We start from the raw sequence: 13,385 nt of genomic DNA on the forward strand, positions 1-13,385 counted from the left end.
ATTTCTACTTTATGTCCTCAGGATGCATAACCGCTCATCAACAGTTTTTTTTTTTATTAAATCATATCAGGAAGCCGAGGGCAGAAATGGATACAAGGAATTAATCATCACCTTCGATCACCAACCCATCCTAGCAAGAAAGGTATGTCAGCCAGCAGTAGGCAGGCTGCCGTGGTTTTTGTTTCCTGACCTCAACTATTGTTCTTGAATCCCTCATTCCAACTATTAAAAGTGTGTCTTCCTAAGCTTTAAACTGTTCCCCAGGATTTTCTACCTCAATGCCATTAACAAAAACATCTCAACCTAACGTTAAGACATTATTTAAAGTTTTGTCTTAGCTATGATGCACACTGAAACCCGTGAACACATCTCTCAACATCAAGATGAAAAGAACTTGAGCTAGCCTAGCTTCTGGGACTCAATTGTTTTCCTTAGTAATTACCCTAAGCCATAGTCTACCTGGCTCCTCAAGAGAAAGGCGTAAGTCCTGGCTGTGAGACACCTCCTTGTTTCTATTTTCTGTCCTCTGCAGCCCCTGCCCTACCAGGGGCAGGGTCAACACTATATCCTACCTTTACTTAAATTTTCCCACTAAACTAGCTTCTATCATAATCTTACTATATCTTTTAGAAACCCTTAATCATCAAAATTCTATTTAAACTATTATTGTATAAAATCATTCCAATTAAACAGTACAGCTTAAGAGGAAATCATCTTCATAATAATCCACAGGTAAAAATGCCCAGTAGAACAGGATATTTCCATGAGATAATCACACTACATTAAAGGCAGTGGGGATCCCCCACACCTATTCACATGATGCCAGATACTAGAGAAAAATGGCAGCAGCAAAAATGTAAAGGCACAGCAGTAGCAAGAAACATTCTGGAGCCAAAGTCCTCTGGCCTTGCCTCTCTGAGATTCACCCATCAGTGCCTTGCTTCCTGGTGGGCTGGACTCCCTAAGCTCAATTGCTGCTTGCTGCTCCTGTGACATGGTTGCAGGCAAAAGACAACTCCCTGAAGGCCGCATAATATAAAGACCCAGCCTGGCTGGTGTCAATCTCAGTCATCCTAGGACATGGGACAGACAAATCTATCACTGCCTGCTTTCTCATTTGTCAACTAAGGACAGCAGGTTGTCCACTGTTTCTAAGGGTTCTGTGTTGGAATGAAAATACTGCATCCAGGTATAATGAGTCTTCTGTCCCGCCAGCCCTTTTATCTTAACTCCGTACAGTCCATCCTGCTTCCTCCATGCATCTCGCATGTATTGAAGATACATATATTTAAGATATATTTAAGATATGCATCAGGTGTATGTCACATGCAAATACTAAAAACGGAGTGGTCTCGGTACTCAAGGGTCAAAGGCAAGGCTTGGCCATGTAAGTCCCAGGGAAACCGCAGCTGCATAGTGAGACCCTAAGTTGCTCATCGGTCAATCTGAGATGCAGGTACTACCTCTGAACAGCCTCCAGACAGATGTAAGTCATGCTTTCCGTAAGGTCTTCTGTCTCTTGGGTCATAGGAAAGAAAACGCCTTTTGTAGAGTCTAATCTGAGTTCATCTATCAAAGTTTGGTAGGTAGGTAGGTAAGGGGTACCTGCCTAGCATGCAAACGTTTCCAGGTTCCTCTCAGACACTACAAGTGAGTGAGTGGGTGAATGAATGAATGAATGAATGAATGAATGAATGAATGAATGAATGAATGGGGGCTGGGGCTGTAGCTCAGTTGGCAGAGTGCTTGCCTAGCATGCATGAAGCTGTCTGTTTGATCCCCACTACTGAATACACTAGTAGTGGCTACATGTAACCCCAGCACTGGGGGTGTAGAAGTTCAAGGTCATCTTTGGCTACTTAGCAAGTTCCAGGCCCGTCTGGTATACAGGCTTTGTTTTAAATTTAAAAGCCAACAAAATTTCAGGCTGAGTTAGAGCCTTTTCTGAAGTCATTAAGTGGCTTACAGAAGCAGACCCCAAGCTTCCTCGAGAGTTCACTCCAGGGAGAAGGGAAGTGCAGGGTGTGAGCCGTGATAGAGCCTGCTTCATCTACACTTTCCAGTCTTAAACTAGCCACTTCCCGCTCCGTGACTTGGACTCCGTTCCTTGTATTTCCTAGGCCACGGCTTTCTGCTACCAGATCAGTGCTGGACAGCAATTTGTAAAAGTAGCATATTAGATCCTAGCTCCCGACACTCTGGAGGCTGAGGCAGGAGGATATCAAGGTTGAGAATATCAAAACACGACCCTGTTTCAGCCAACCTGGCTTTACATATCAAGTTGGAAGAAAAACCTAGACAAACTCATTCCCCAATGAGGAAAAACGGGCCTTAGCATGATCCTTTTTTAATACTTACTTTCATTTTGTGTGTTTGGACATTTTGCCTGCATGTATGTCTGTGCACCACATGCATGCAGCGCTGGAAGAGGGCGTCACAGCCTCTGGACAATTTGTAAGATGCCATGTGGGTGCTGAGAACCGAACCCGTGTCCTCTGAAAGAGCAGCAGGTGCTCTTAGCCTCTAAATCATGTCTGCAGCCTCACCCCCTACACGTACTTAAAAAAAAAATCGTGTGTGCTTGTGTGTGTACGTATGGAGGTGCGCTCGTGCTACGACGCCCGTGTGGAGGCCAGGGAGTGTATGGATACGTGTGGGCGCGCTTGCGAATGTCAGAGGACAACTTGAGGGAGTCAGTTCTGTTACTTGCACGACGTGGGTGTGGGGATCTAAGCCAGGTCGTCAACCTCGCCGGCAAGCGCCTTTACCTGCTGAGCCATCTCTCCAGCCCCAGATCATTATTTAAACAAAACATGTGGGGCTCAGCATGCTCTTGCTTCTCTCTCGGAGCCGGTGAACCCACGGCCACGGCCGCCTGTCACCGGCTGAGCCGGGGGTACTCAGTACCGAGCCCGGTCAGTTACACCGCTTCCGGGTTCCGGGGCCAGGCCTGACGTGGCGGGGCGGGATTTCCGCGGGTGCTCAGCGAGGCGCGGGCCGCAGGCTCAGTGGACCGACCGACCGACCGCACGGTGGCGGCCGGGGGACGGGCCGGCTGCCGGGATGGCCCGAGGCGAGAGGCGACGGCGCGCCGCAGCGGCAGAGGGGGCGCGGCCGCTGGAGAGGGCGCGGGGCGCTGGGCGGCGGGACGGCAGGGCGAGCGGGGCGCGCGGCTCGGCTGGCGGCGCGGCCCTGGCCGTGGTGGTGCTGGCGCTGGCCTTCGGTCTGTCGGGGCGCTGGGTGATGGCATGGCTCCGTGCGCGTCGCGCGCTCACACTGCACCCCGCGCCGCCCGCGCTGCCCCCCGACTCCTCCAGTCCCGCCGTGGCCCCGGAACTCTTCTGGGGCACCTACCGTCCACACGTCTATTTCGGCATGAAGACTCGCAGCCCCAAACCACTGCTGACGGGTAACCCCGGGGCCCGGGAGCGGGGAGGAGTGCGAGCATCCAGCAGTCTTTGCAGGCTTAGAGGGACAGTAGCGGTTGACTTACGTGGCCCTTCTACTCCCCAGGTCTGATGTGGGCGCAGCAGGGCGCCACCCCGGGGACCCCTCCTAAACTCAGGCACACGTGTGAACAGGGAGACGGCGTGGGTCCCTATGGCTGGGAGTTCCACGATGGCCTCTCCTTCGGCCGCCAGCATATCAGCGATGGGGCCTTAAGGCTCACCACTGAGTTCGTCAAGAGGCCCGGGGGTCAGCATGGAGGGGACTGGAGCTGGAGAGTGACGGTAGAGCCTCAGGTCAGGGCATCAGGAACCTCTTTCCTCAGCCCAGACTTCCCCACACTTCCCTTGCAGCAGCAAATACAGCATGAAATGGAGGTTAACAGCAGTCGGGACACCAGCCGGGCTGACCCATCTCTAAGCTTTCATTTCCTTGTCTGTAAAGCAGATATCACCGTGACACCTAACTCACAAGATTAAATGAAACAACCCATGTAGAATTCTAAAACACCTGTCATTTTCCCCGGGGAACCCTGTTCGAGGCCCTTTATCTCAGCCCACTCCAGGGTACCCGCTTACTCTCAGCACTGACAGGTGTTTGCCATAGTTCTTCCTTGTAATCTTTGCTAAGGCTGCCTCTCAAAAGATTGCTTTTCTAAGGCTTTGCTGTTCCCGTTGGTCATCCAGGCCTCAGGTACTACTTCCCTCCCTTTGGTGTCCCTGTTCTTCTACGTGGTAACAGATGGCCAGGAAGTCCTACTACCAGAGATTGGAGCCAAAGGACAGTTGAAGTTCATCAGTGGACATACCAGTGAACTTGGTGACTTCCGCCTTACGCTTCTGCCACCAACCAGTCCAGGAGACACTGTCCCTAAGCATGGCAGGTAACTGGGGGAAGGGTGCAGGGTGGTACAGGGCTGGTATGGATGTTGACTTAGCCTGGTTTCAGTGACCCCACCCACCCCACTTTCCCACCGGTGAGACCGCGGAGACATCCCTTTCCTGAATAACATTCCCTATTTGTCTTCTTGCCTTCAAGCTACAATGTCTTCTGGTCCTCCAACCCAGGGCTGCCACTGCTCACAGATATGGTCAAGAGCCGCCTCAACAGCTGGTTTCAGCACCGGCCCCCAGGGGCCTCTCCAGAACGCTACCTTGGCTTGCCTGGGTCTCTGAAGTGGGAGGAGAGAGGCCCTGGTGGGCAAGGACAGTTCTTGATACAGCAGGTGACAATCAAAGTCCCTTTCTCTGTGGAGTTCGTGTTTGAGTCCGGCAGTGCCCGGGCGGGTGGCAACCAAGCCCCTGGGCAGTTGCTGGGCAGCCAGCTGACCCAAGCCCTAGAGAGCCATGCTGCGGCTTTCCAAGAGCGTTTTGAGAGGACCTTCCGGTTAAAGGAGAAGGGCCTGAGCCCCGAGGAGCAGACTTTGGGTCAGGCTGCCCTCAGTGGCCTCCTGGGCGGGATTGGCTATTTCTATGGACAGGGTTTGGTGTTGCCAGACACTGGCATGGAAGGGTCTGAGCAGAAAGTAGACCCTGCTCTTTTCCCCCCTGTACCCCTTTTCTCTGGAGTGCCTTCCCGGTCCTTCTTCCCTCGAGGCTTCCTTTGGGATGAAGGCTTTCACCAGCTAGTGGTCCAGCGATGGGATCCCCACCTCACCCGAGAGGTCCTAGGCCACTGGCTGGGGCTGCTCAATGCTGACGGCTGGATTGGGCGGGAACAGATACTAGGGGATGAGGCCCGATCCCGAGTGCCCCCGGAATTCCTAGTGCAACGCGCAGCCCATGCTAACCCCCCAACCCTGCTCTTGCCAGTGCTGCAGATGTTAGAAGGCGGTGACCCCGATGACTTGGCCTTCCTCCGAAAGGCTTTCCCCCGCCTGCATGCTTGGTTCTCTTGGCTCCATCAAAGTCAGGCCGGGCCAGTGCCGCTATCCTACCGCTGGCGAGGCAGGGACCTGGCTTTACCTACCCTACTTAATCCCAAAACACTGCCCTCGGGCCTGGATGACTACCCCAGGGCATCCCACCCTTCTGCAGCGGAGCGGCACCTGGACCTGCGATGCTGGGTGGCCCTGGGCGCCCGGGTGCTGTCACGGCTTGCAGAACAGCTGGGGGAAACTGAGGCTGCTGCAGAGCTGGGCCCACTGGCTGCCTCCCTGGAAGAACCCGCGAGTCTAGAAGAGCTGCACTGGGCTCCTGAACTGGGAGTCTTTGCTGACTTTGGGAACCACACAAAAGCAGTACAGCTCAAGTCCAGGCCTCCTCAGGGGCTGGTTAGGGTGGTGGGCCGGCCTCCGCCTCAGTTGCAGTATGTGGATGCCGTGGGCTATGTCTCTCTTTTTCCCTTCCTGCTACAGCTGCTGGACCCCAGCTCAGCCCGCCTGGGGCCCCTGCTGGACATTCTAGCTGACAGCCGCCATCTCTGGAGCCCCTATGGGTTGCGCTCCCTTTCAGCCTCCAGCCTCTTTTATAGACAGCGCAATTCTGAGCATGATCCCCCTTACTGGCGGGGTGCCGTGTGGGTGAACATCAACTACCTAGCTTTGGGGGCACTCCACCACTATGGGCGTGTGGAGGGTCCCCACAAGGTTCAGGCTGCCAAGCTCTACCATGAACTCCGTGCCAATGTAGTGAGCAACATATGGCGGCAGTACCAGGCTACAGGGTTTCTGTGGGAACAGTACAGTGACCAGGACGGCCATGGCATGGGCTGCCGCCCCTTCCAGGGATGGACAAGCCTTGTCTTACTGGTCATGGCTGAGGAGTACTGAAGTGACTGAGAGCTAGGCCACGTGTGTCACTTGGAATATGCAGAGACAAGGTCTTAGGTTTCTGGTCTTGTCCCCTCAGATCTTGTAAGCTCATCTCAGGTGTCTCCTTTATTGTCACCCCATACAGCTCTGGGGGGAATGTGAACTCAAGAGTCTATTTTTCTAAATAAACAGGAAAAACCCTAACTCAACTCTTGCCTTTGGCAGTTTTGCCTCAGGGCTACCTGCTATCCTCAGGTAAGATGATAAACGGCCACTGCTTCTTCCCTTCGAACCCAGTGTGTTAGGGGGCATGCAGTACGTTGAGGTCTACTCTACCCAAAACCACAAGCAGCTGGTTCACGTCTCTTTAATGAGATTAAAGGCTCCTGTGTATGTTTTAAGAGTAAAGAGCACAGTCCTCGGTACTGCCCCTCTTCAGGGCTGAGCCCTTTCAGGCAGATTCTAGGATGGGGAGGGCCCACCCGGAGGACAACTGCCATTGAATCCAGGGCTGTTCCTGGTGGCCAAGGAACACCCAGCCTCCCTCTTGAAACTACTTACGGGATGTCCCCATAACTGGAAGCCAGCCCCAGAGGAGGGGCCTGGGACAGAGACTCTGGGGACAGTGCACAGGGGGAATGGTCCTCCAGATCTGGTTGAGTGGCTCTAACCCTCGTCTCCTTGACTGGCTCACCTTCGCTGGAGTCAGGACAAGGGCAGAGCTCGATACCTGAGTCACCAGTCAGGCGACGGTAGCGGCAGGAAGGGGGTATGTGAACTGGGCTCACCCCTGCCCTGGGCTCACCCTCCTGACGAGGGAGGGCACTCTGGTGGGAGGAAACACCTTCCACATTTGTCCCCTCCAAGTGGGCAGAGCAGCTGGGTGCGGGAAGACAGCTGGTGCATTCACTAGAAGCAGTCAAGGGGTGGCCCGGGGCCATAGTGTAAGGAGGTGGCGGTGTGCCGGGGTGGTGAACCACATCCTCATAGGCTGGGGGTTTGAAGGCGCTGAGGAAGCCTGCAGGAGAGAGAACAGCATGGATGACTGAAGGATCGGAGCTAGAAGAGGGATCTCTCCTATGAGGGGAAAGAGTGCTTTGAAAAGTCTGCCAGTGGAAATGTGGGGTGGGTGAGGGCCCTGGCTTGGGAGGGGCTACTGGTTCTGCACCCACGAGCCTCAAGTCACTCACGAAGGTCAAGCAGTGAGCCAGTGGGAACAGGGCCAGCCCCGTGGCATGCCCCATGGTAAGCCAACAAGTTGATCTCACGCTGCCGCTGCTGCTGTTGCAGCCTGAGTTTAGCTCTCCGGTGGCGGAAGGCGCAACAACAGCTAAAAAGGATGAGGACTGTCCAGAGCAGCCAGAACCCTGCAGGAGGCAAGAGCACATCTCAGATTACCAGCCTAGCCTTACATGCAGAGAAGGGTCCTCGGTAGCTGAATTCAGAAATCTGAGGGAGGATGGGCAGGGGGCCTGAGATGGGCCCCTTTGGAGACTCACACCAGAGTTCATAGTAGTAGGTGCAGCAGCCAGTCTCCCCACAGCAGTGACCGCTCTCACAGAGGTAGGGTTGGGCATTCACTCCTGGGCACAGCTCTTGAAGCTGGAGGCAAGTAGGCACTTAGAACTAAGGGAGATTCTACCCAAGGCCCTGTCCGCCCCACCTGCTGCATGAACACACACAATCCCACCCGCGAGCCAACATAGCTTGGAAAGATGGCATGGGGATGCTAAGAGGAGCTTAAATTTATGTAGTGCTGTCAGTATGGACGATTTGGAATAGCCAGGAACTAGGGTCAAAAATAAAGTGTGGATACACAAAAGAAGGTGGCTTCAGTTCTTTAAACCCAATACTTCTCTCACATAAGCCTAGCCCCCAAGGGTGGGTTTTGGTTAGGTAGTGGTTTGGAAGAAACAAAACAATCTGACAATCGGTAGAGATTTAAGGCCATTTCCAAAGCTAAAATGCTTTCAACACCCCCCACCCCGAAGGTCTGCCTCCCACAACCCCAGGATGGATTTTTCCACCCCTGGGTCTCAAGCTCCCTAGGGTAGAGGAAGGGCAGTTTGAGACCCAGAGCAGTGCTCCCAACCAGATGGGATTGCTGGGGATGATAAAGGATGGCATCCAGGGCGCGAGTCTGGGTCCCAGCTCGTCTCCAAATTGCTCCCTCAAGAGAAGACGCTGCCGGACTCTGTTGTGACAATAGGCACATAGAAAAACATCACAAAAAAACTGCTGCACGACAGAGGGAGCCTCCCTGGGGTCTTCACTACACCCTGGTAACTGGGAAGCCACTGCAGGCTTACACTGCAGTCGTGGGATGGGGTCTAAGGCTGCAGGTAAAGTCAACTGCGTCTATGTAACAAAGTTTAGACAAAGAGTAGAATGGTCATGTTCAGGAACTTCATGGTATCTTTGGCTCTGTGAGCTCCTCCCCCACCCCGGACAGGAAGTGACAGGAAAGGGGAAAGAGAAATAAATGGCTGTCGTGATAAGCTTTTAGAGCTGCTGGGATACCTGCTGTTGCGGCGCCCGGAGTGCCCCCCAGGCCTCTTCGCTGCTGTTCCTGCTGCTGGCCCGAGCCATGCCTCCACCTACAGACCCCTGAAGACCACAGCCTCCTCTACCGCCAGCTGCCCCGCCCCTGCCACTTCTGCCGCCACCGCCATGGTCCCTGCCCGGCCCATCTCCGAGGCTGCCACCATCACTCGGTGGCCGGAGCTCCCATCCGGGGAGCGCTCTTCCAGAGGACAAGGATTGCTCGGTCCAACCAATCAGCGCCGTTCACTGACAGACTGGCCAATAGGAGCGGGTCACAGGTTTCTCCCGCTGTCCAATCCGCAGCAGCGCCTCTGCCGCTCTCCCAGACAACAGGGACTCACACAGACAAAGACAGGGGGAAGGTTCGACCGCGGCTCTGATTGACAGCTACAGTAGCCAGTAGGGACAACAGGACAAGCATTGACTTATCAGCCAATCAACGGCCGTCCAGAAGTACAAAATCACCACCGATTGGCTAGGTGAATCGCGCAGGTTCCGAGTCCGCAGGCTTCCCACTGCCGCAATTCTATACAAGCCGAGGCACCGCACCAAATTTAATAGGGTAGGAGAGACAGAAGGAATGTGGCGTGGGAGAGGCCTCAAGTGGCCAGGAGGGGGGACCCTGGGCCCTCAGGTCCACCCAGCCGTAGCTGCAGGTTGATGCGGTAGCACTGCAGGCTGCAGAGAGCCTGGCCGGTGCGAGAGCAAGCATAACGACGCGGGTGGGGGCAGCCGGGGACGGAGCAGCGCGGAGCAGGGCCCGTGGGGGCGGGCCGCTGAACCACGGGCGCGGGTGCGGCGACGCCGGGAGGAAAGGACAGAGTGGAGCCCTGGGCCCCGCTGCTGTAGCGCACCATGGGTGCAGGGGCTGGGGCAGCCGCCCGCCCTCCGCGCCGCTCTCCGCGCGCTGCCCCACGCCCTCCGCGTCCGCTAGGAGCGGCCGTCTTGGTGAGACGCTCGATTGTCTGATTCTTGTGCTCCTCGGCCCGCCTTGCCGCCTGCAGCCTCCGCTTCCGCGCCCGCTCCTCGCGTTTCAGCAGCATCTCTTCCGTGAGGGCAGGGGCTGGGCAGCCCCCAGCCACCGGCAGAGGAAGGATGGGGGACGGCTGACTCCGCGCCTTCTGGAGCAGGGCTCGCTGGGGAAAGACAGAGAATGTCTTGAGAACCGAATGGCCAGGTCCCCAAGTCTCGAGATGAGAGAGGAAAGGCAGGATCTTGAGAATCGTATTTGGGGAACACCCCTCTCCCATTTTTTGTTTTTCAAGATGGTCTTACTATGTAGCTCTGGCTGGAACTCATGTAGACCAGGCCAGCCTCGAGCTCAGAGATCCTCCTGCCTCTGCCTCTCAAATGCTGGAATTAAAGGCTTGCGCCACCACACCTATCTTTGAAGACCCTTAATAACACTTGCTCCTCCCAGGGCTCCCAGCTTCAATGGGGAAAACATCAGTATTATCCCCAGGCTGCCCCAAGTGTCCAATCTGTACCACCCTTGTGTAGATTTTTGCTGGATTTGGCGCAAACCAAAAACTCAAAATTAACCTGGATTCTTTTTCCCCTCAGTCATCTCCCAACAACTAGCTACTTCCAAAATATATCCAGGATTTGGTAGAGATTTCTTCATTCTATTCCTACTTCTTGGCTCAGGCCATCACCATCTCCACACTCCTCTCCCAGCTGACTGACTGACTTAGACAGGATCTCTGGATGTGTTCCTGGCTGGCTCAGAATTTGTAGCCATCCTTCTGTCTTTCAAGTTCTGGGGTTACAGGCATGCACCTCCCCAGCCTGCACAGCAGCTTTCTTCGTAAATCCCTTCCCCAATAAAAACTGAAAATTAAGTCAGCGATGTCACTTGTCTGCATATGACCCACGAGCGGCTTAGCCACGTTTTCCTTCTGTGCCTATGGCATCTGGCCTCTGTCTGAGGAGCTCTTCCAGTGCTGGAAATGTCATCTCTTCAAAGAGGGGTCCTGGGCTGGAAAGAGCACTCAGCAGTGAAGAGCACTAGCTGCTCTTGCGGAGGACTCTGGTTCGGTTCCCAGCACCTACACGGCAGCTCACAACTGTCCGTAAATCTAGTTCCAGGAGTTCTGATGACCTCTGGCCTCCATGGGCAGCAGCCAAACACTCATACGCATAAAATGAAAATAAATAAAAATTATCTTTGAAACAAAAGCAAACAACAATAAGCCATTCCCTACAACAACCCTAATGTTTCTGTCGTGCCACTTTCTATTTCATCATTCCTACTTTCTGTAGTGTGTAAAAATTACGTATGAGCTGGGTGTGGTGGTACACACCTTTAATTCCAGCGCTTGGGAGGCAAAGGCAAGCAGATCTCTGGGTGTTTCAGGCCAGTCAGGGCTAACCAGTAAGATCCCAATTCAAAAAAGAAAATAATTTTCCATCCCTCGGCATGCACAGGAGCATCAGCCCCTTTTCTATTCCACCGACATTCTCGCTGGCTAGCAAACAGCAGGTTCTCCTCATGTGTTTGTGGCGTGAATAAAGGCTGAACTAACGAACCTGTCTCGCAGTGAGCAGCCGCTCATCGATCTCCTTCTTGAGGTCCCCGTTGTCATCCAGCTCTCCCTTCTCCAGGGCATCTAGCCACCTCTGTTCCTCCTCTTCCTCCTGGCCCTCCAGATCCCCTGGCAGATCCCGAAGTGGAGAGGGGGACAGATTACTGTCTTCATCTGGGTAAGAAAGTTGGAGAAAGAAAAGTAGAACGTTAATTTAGCAAAGTTGGTCCTGGGACATGAAACTTCTCAGAACCAACCCCCTCCCCCCACCTCCAGGGTCTGCTCACCCAGCCAGGCTCGGTACTGCTCCAGAGGTACCCCTTCCATAGGTTCCTCTTCATTATCCACGACCATCAGGGGAGAAGGTGATCGTGGCCCCTCAGGGATCACAGTGAAGGTAGGAACACTGCAGAGAAGGAACACTACTCTAAAGTGAACAAGTGCACTCTACCGCTCTGGAGCCACATCCAGCTTTCCCGACTGCTTGGATCCTTGATGCCTTCACCTGGACCCCAACGTCAACGTTCATTCTCTATTTTCCAGAAAGCCCAGCCCTCCTGCTGCTGAATTTTCTCGAGTTAAATATTTGACCTTACCTCTTGGTGCCCAGGACCTGTCCACCCAGCTTGATTTTAAGTTTAAGCTGAGGTTTCGCAGGAGCCTGTGTCTGTCCGGCCTCCTCTTCCTGATGATGCTTCTTCTTGTGTTTCTTTTTGTGCTTCTTGTGTTTTTTCTTGTGTACTCCGTGGCTGTGAGCACCTGCCAGGCTCAACTCCAGCGCTTCCCCTGCAGAAGAAGAGTCTGTCAGAGGTGTCCCATCAAACAGTGGCAGGGGAAGAGCTGAATAACCTCACAACTTGACCGAGTCCCACTCTTATGAGCCGTTATCATAACAACAGCCCCGCCTCGCTCCTTCCCACCTGTGGGGAGTTGACCTGGCTCCGCGGAGTGAGAGGACTCCTTTTCAAAGATCCCCCGAGTTTGAGCCACCCGCGCTTACCTGGCTCGGGGGCCTCCATGGCCCCAGAGGTGCTCCCGCGCCGCCACAGCTTGCTCATGGGGTCCTGCGAGGGAAGAGGACTGGGAACGGTCGGGACACAAGCCGACATGCCTTTTCCGCCCCGCGGAAGAACGGAATCCAGCAAAATAACCGGCTACTTCCGGCGCCTGGCAACCATGTTTGTGCGTGGCACGGTTTACAGCCAAAAACACTCCGGCAAGAAACAAGGACCATTTCAAAGAAAAGTTCCGGCATTGCTACGTACCTTCCTGTCACACCTGCCTTTAAAAAAATGATCACGAGTTCGAGGCCAGCCTTAACGCCACTCCTGATCTCAAAACAAAAGGGCTAAGTCTCTATGAGGCTGGAAACGCCACAAAGAAGACTTTTCCTTAACTTGGGCTCCGCATATTAGGTTCCAGAGCCGTTCTTTCTCCCTCTCTGTCTTTGTGTCTGTCTGTCCGTCTGTCCGGTCTTCCCCCTCCCTCCCTCTCTGTCTGTCTCTCCCTCCTTTCCTCCCGCCTCCCTCCGTCTCTCTCCCTCCTTCCGTCCCGCCTCTCTCTCTCTCTCTCTCTCTCTCTCTCTCTCTCTCTCTCTCTCTCTCTCTCTCTCCCTCCCTCCCTCCTCCCTCCCTCCCTCCCTCCCTCCCTCCCTCTCTCTCTCTCTCTCTCTCTCTCTCTCTCTCTCTGTCTGTCTCCCCCCTCCCCCTCCCCCCTTTCTCCTTCATTCTCATTGGTAAGCAATGGGGTAAGTCCATTACAGTGCATCTAGTCAGAAACACTAAGTTTCTCAACTAACAAAAGTTGTGAAATAATAAGATAGACACAGAATTTAGATTCCAGAGAACAGTCACATTGTAAAGAATGAATCCCTCTAAAGAAGGGATCCTTCTAATGAAACATCTAAAAAAATTTTGCTACATCCCTAGGAGAATCTGATACCTCTGGTCTGTGCAGGCACAGACATACACCTGCATATAACTTTTAAAAATAATGTGATTGGCGCTGGAGGGATGGCTCACTAGCTAAGAGCACTTGCTACTGTTCCAGAGGACCCGAGTTTGGTTCCTAGCACCCACACAACTGCTCACAATCATCAGTAACTCCGGTTTCAGATC

General features: G+C 53.9%; 3 protein-coding genes across 4 annotated transcripts; 1 reads left to right on the top strand and 2 right to left on the bottom strand.

Moving 5' to 3' along the window:
- The first annotated feature begins 2,974 nt into the window (after nt 1-2,974).
- Mogs (mannosyl-oligosaccharide glucosidase) lies at nt 2,975-6,408 on the top strand. The gene is made up of 4 exons (XM_028871353.2): nt 2,975-3,409; nt 3,514-3,743; nt 4,134-4,330; nt 4,486-6,408. The coding sequence occupies exons 1-4, from the start codon at nt 3,064-3,066 to the stop codon at nt 6,215-6,217; spliced, it is 2,505 nt and encodes an 834-aa protein (XP_028727186.1). The 5' UTR covers nt 2,975-3,063; the 3' UTR covers nt 6,218-6,408.
- Nucleotides 6,409-6,550: 142 nt separating this feature from the next.
- Wbp1 (WW domain binding protein 1) lies at nt 6,551-9,165 on the bottom strand. Of its 2 annotated transcripts, XM_028871355.2 has the most exons (5): nt 8,720-9,165; nt 8,292-8,393; nt 7,699-7,801; nt 7,390-7,566; nt 6,551-7,217 (listed from the first exon to the last, which is right to left on the bottom strand). In XM_028871355.2, the coding sequence occupies exons 1-5, from the start codon at nt 8,786-8,788 to the stop codon at nt 6,757-6,759; spliced, it is 912 nt and encodes a 303-aa protein (XP_028727188.1). In that variant the 5' UTR covers nt 8,789-9,165; the 3' UTR covers nt 6,551-6,756. The 2 variants fall into 2 exon arrangements, with proteins under 2 accessions (XP_028727188.1, XP_028727189.1); XM_028871356.2 differs by lacking the exon at nt 8,292-8,393.
- A 102-nt stretch (nt 9,166-9,267) lies between these two features.
- Ino80b (INO80 complex subunit B) lies at nt 9,268-12,462 on the bottom strand. The gene is made up of 5 exons (XM_028871354.2): nt 12,269-12,462; nt 11,865-12,054; nt 11,556-11,674; nt 11,273-11,442; nt 9,268-9,879 (listed from the first exon to the last, which is right to left on the bottom strand). The coding sequence occupies exons 1-5, from the start codon at nt 12,375-12,377 to the stop codon at nt 9,343-9,345; spliced, it is 1,125 nt and encodes a 374-aa protein (XP_028727187.1). The 5' UTR covers nt 12,378-12,462; the 3' UTR covers nt 9,268-9,342.
- Between the last annotated feature and the right edge of the window lie 923 nt (nt 12,463-13,385).

Source organism: Peromyscus leucopus, chromosome 3 (genome assembly GCF_004664715.2).
Source record: "Peromyscus leucopus breed LL Stock chromosome 3, UCI_PerLeu_2.1, whole genome shotgun sequence".
NCBI lineage: Eukaryota > Metazoa > Chordata > Mammalia > Rodentia > Cricetidae > Peromyscus > Peromyscus leucopus.

Excerpts from the sequence above, each read along its gene's own strand:
- Mogs (XM_028871353.2), top strand. The coding sequence starts at position 3,064 with ATGGCCCGAGGCGAGAGGCGACGGCGCGCCGCAGCGGCAGAGGGGGCG. Across the intron at positions 3,410-3,513 it reads CCCCAAACCACTGCTGACGG|GTCTGATGTGGGCGCAGCAG; the intron begins GTAACCCCGGGG and ends TCTACTCCCCAG. Across the intron at positions 4,331-4,485 it reads ACTGTCCCTAAGCATGGCAG|CTACAATGTCTTCTGGTCCT; the intron begins GTAACTGGGGGA and ends CTTGCCTTCAAG.
- Wbp1 (XM_028871355.2), bottom strand. The coding sequence starts at position 8,788 with ATGGCTCGGGCCAGCAGCAGGAACAGCAGCGAAGAGGCCTGGGGGGCA. Across the intron at positions 8,394-8,719 it reads TCCGGGCGCCGCAACAGCAG|AGTCCGGCAGCGTCTTCTCT; the intron begins GTATCCCAGCAG and ends TTGTCACAACAG. Across the intron at positions 7,802-8,291 it reads ATCCCCAGCAATCCCATCTG|CTTCAAGAGCTGTGCCCAGG; the intron begins GTTGGGAGCACT and ends ACTTGCCTCCAG.
- Ino80b (XM_028871354.2), bottom strand. The coding sequence starts at position 12,377 with ATGTCGGCTTGTGTCCCGACCGTTCCCAGTCCTCTTCCCTCGCAGGAC. Across the intron at positions 11,675-11,864 it reads CAGGTCCTGGGCACCAAGAG|TGTTCCTACCTTCACTGTGA; the intron begins GTAAGGTCAAAT and ends CCTTCTCTGCAG. Across the intron at positions 9,880-11,272 it reads GGCTGCTCACTGCGAGACAG|CGAGCCCTGCTCCAGAAGGC; the intron begins GTTCGTTAGTTC and ends GTCTTTCCCCAG.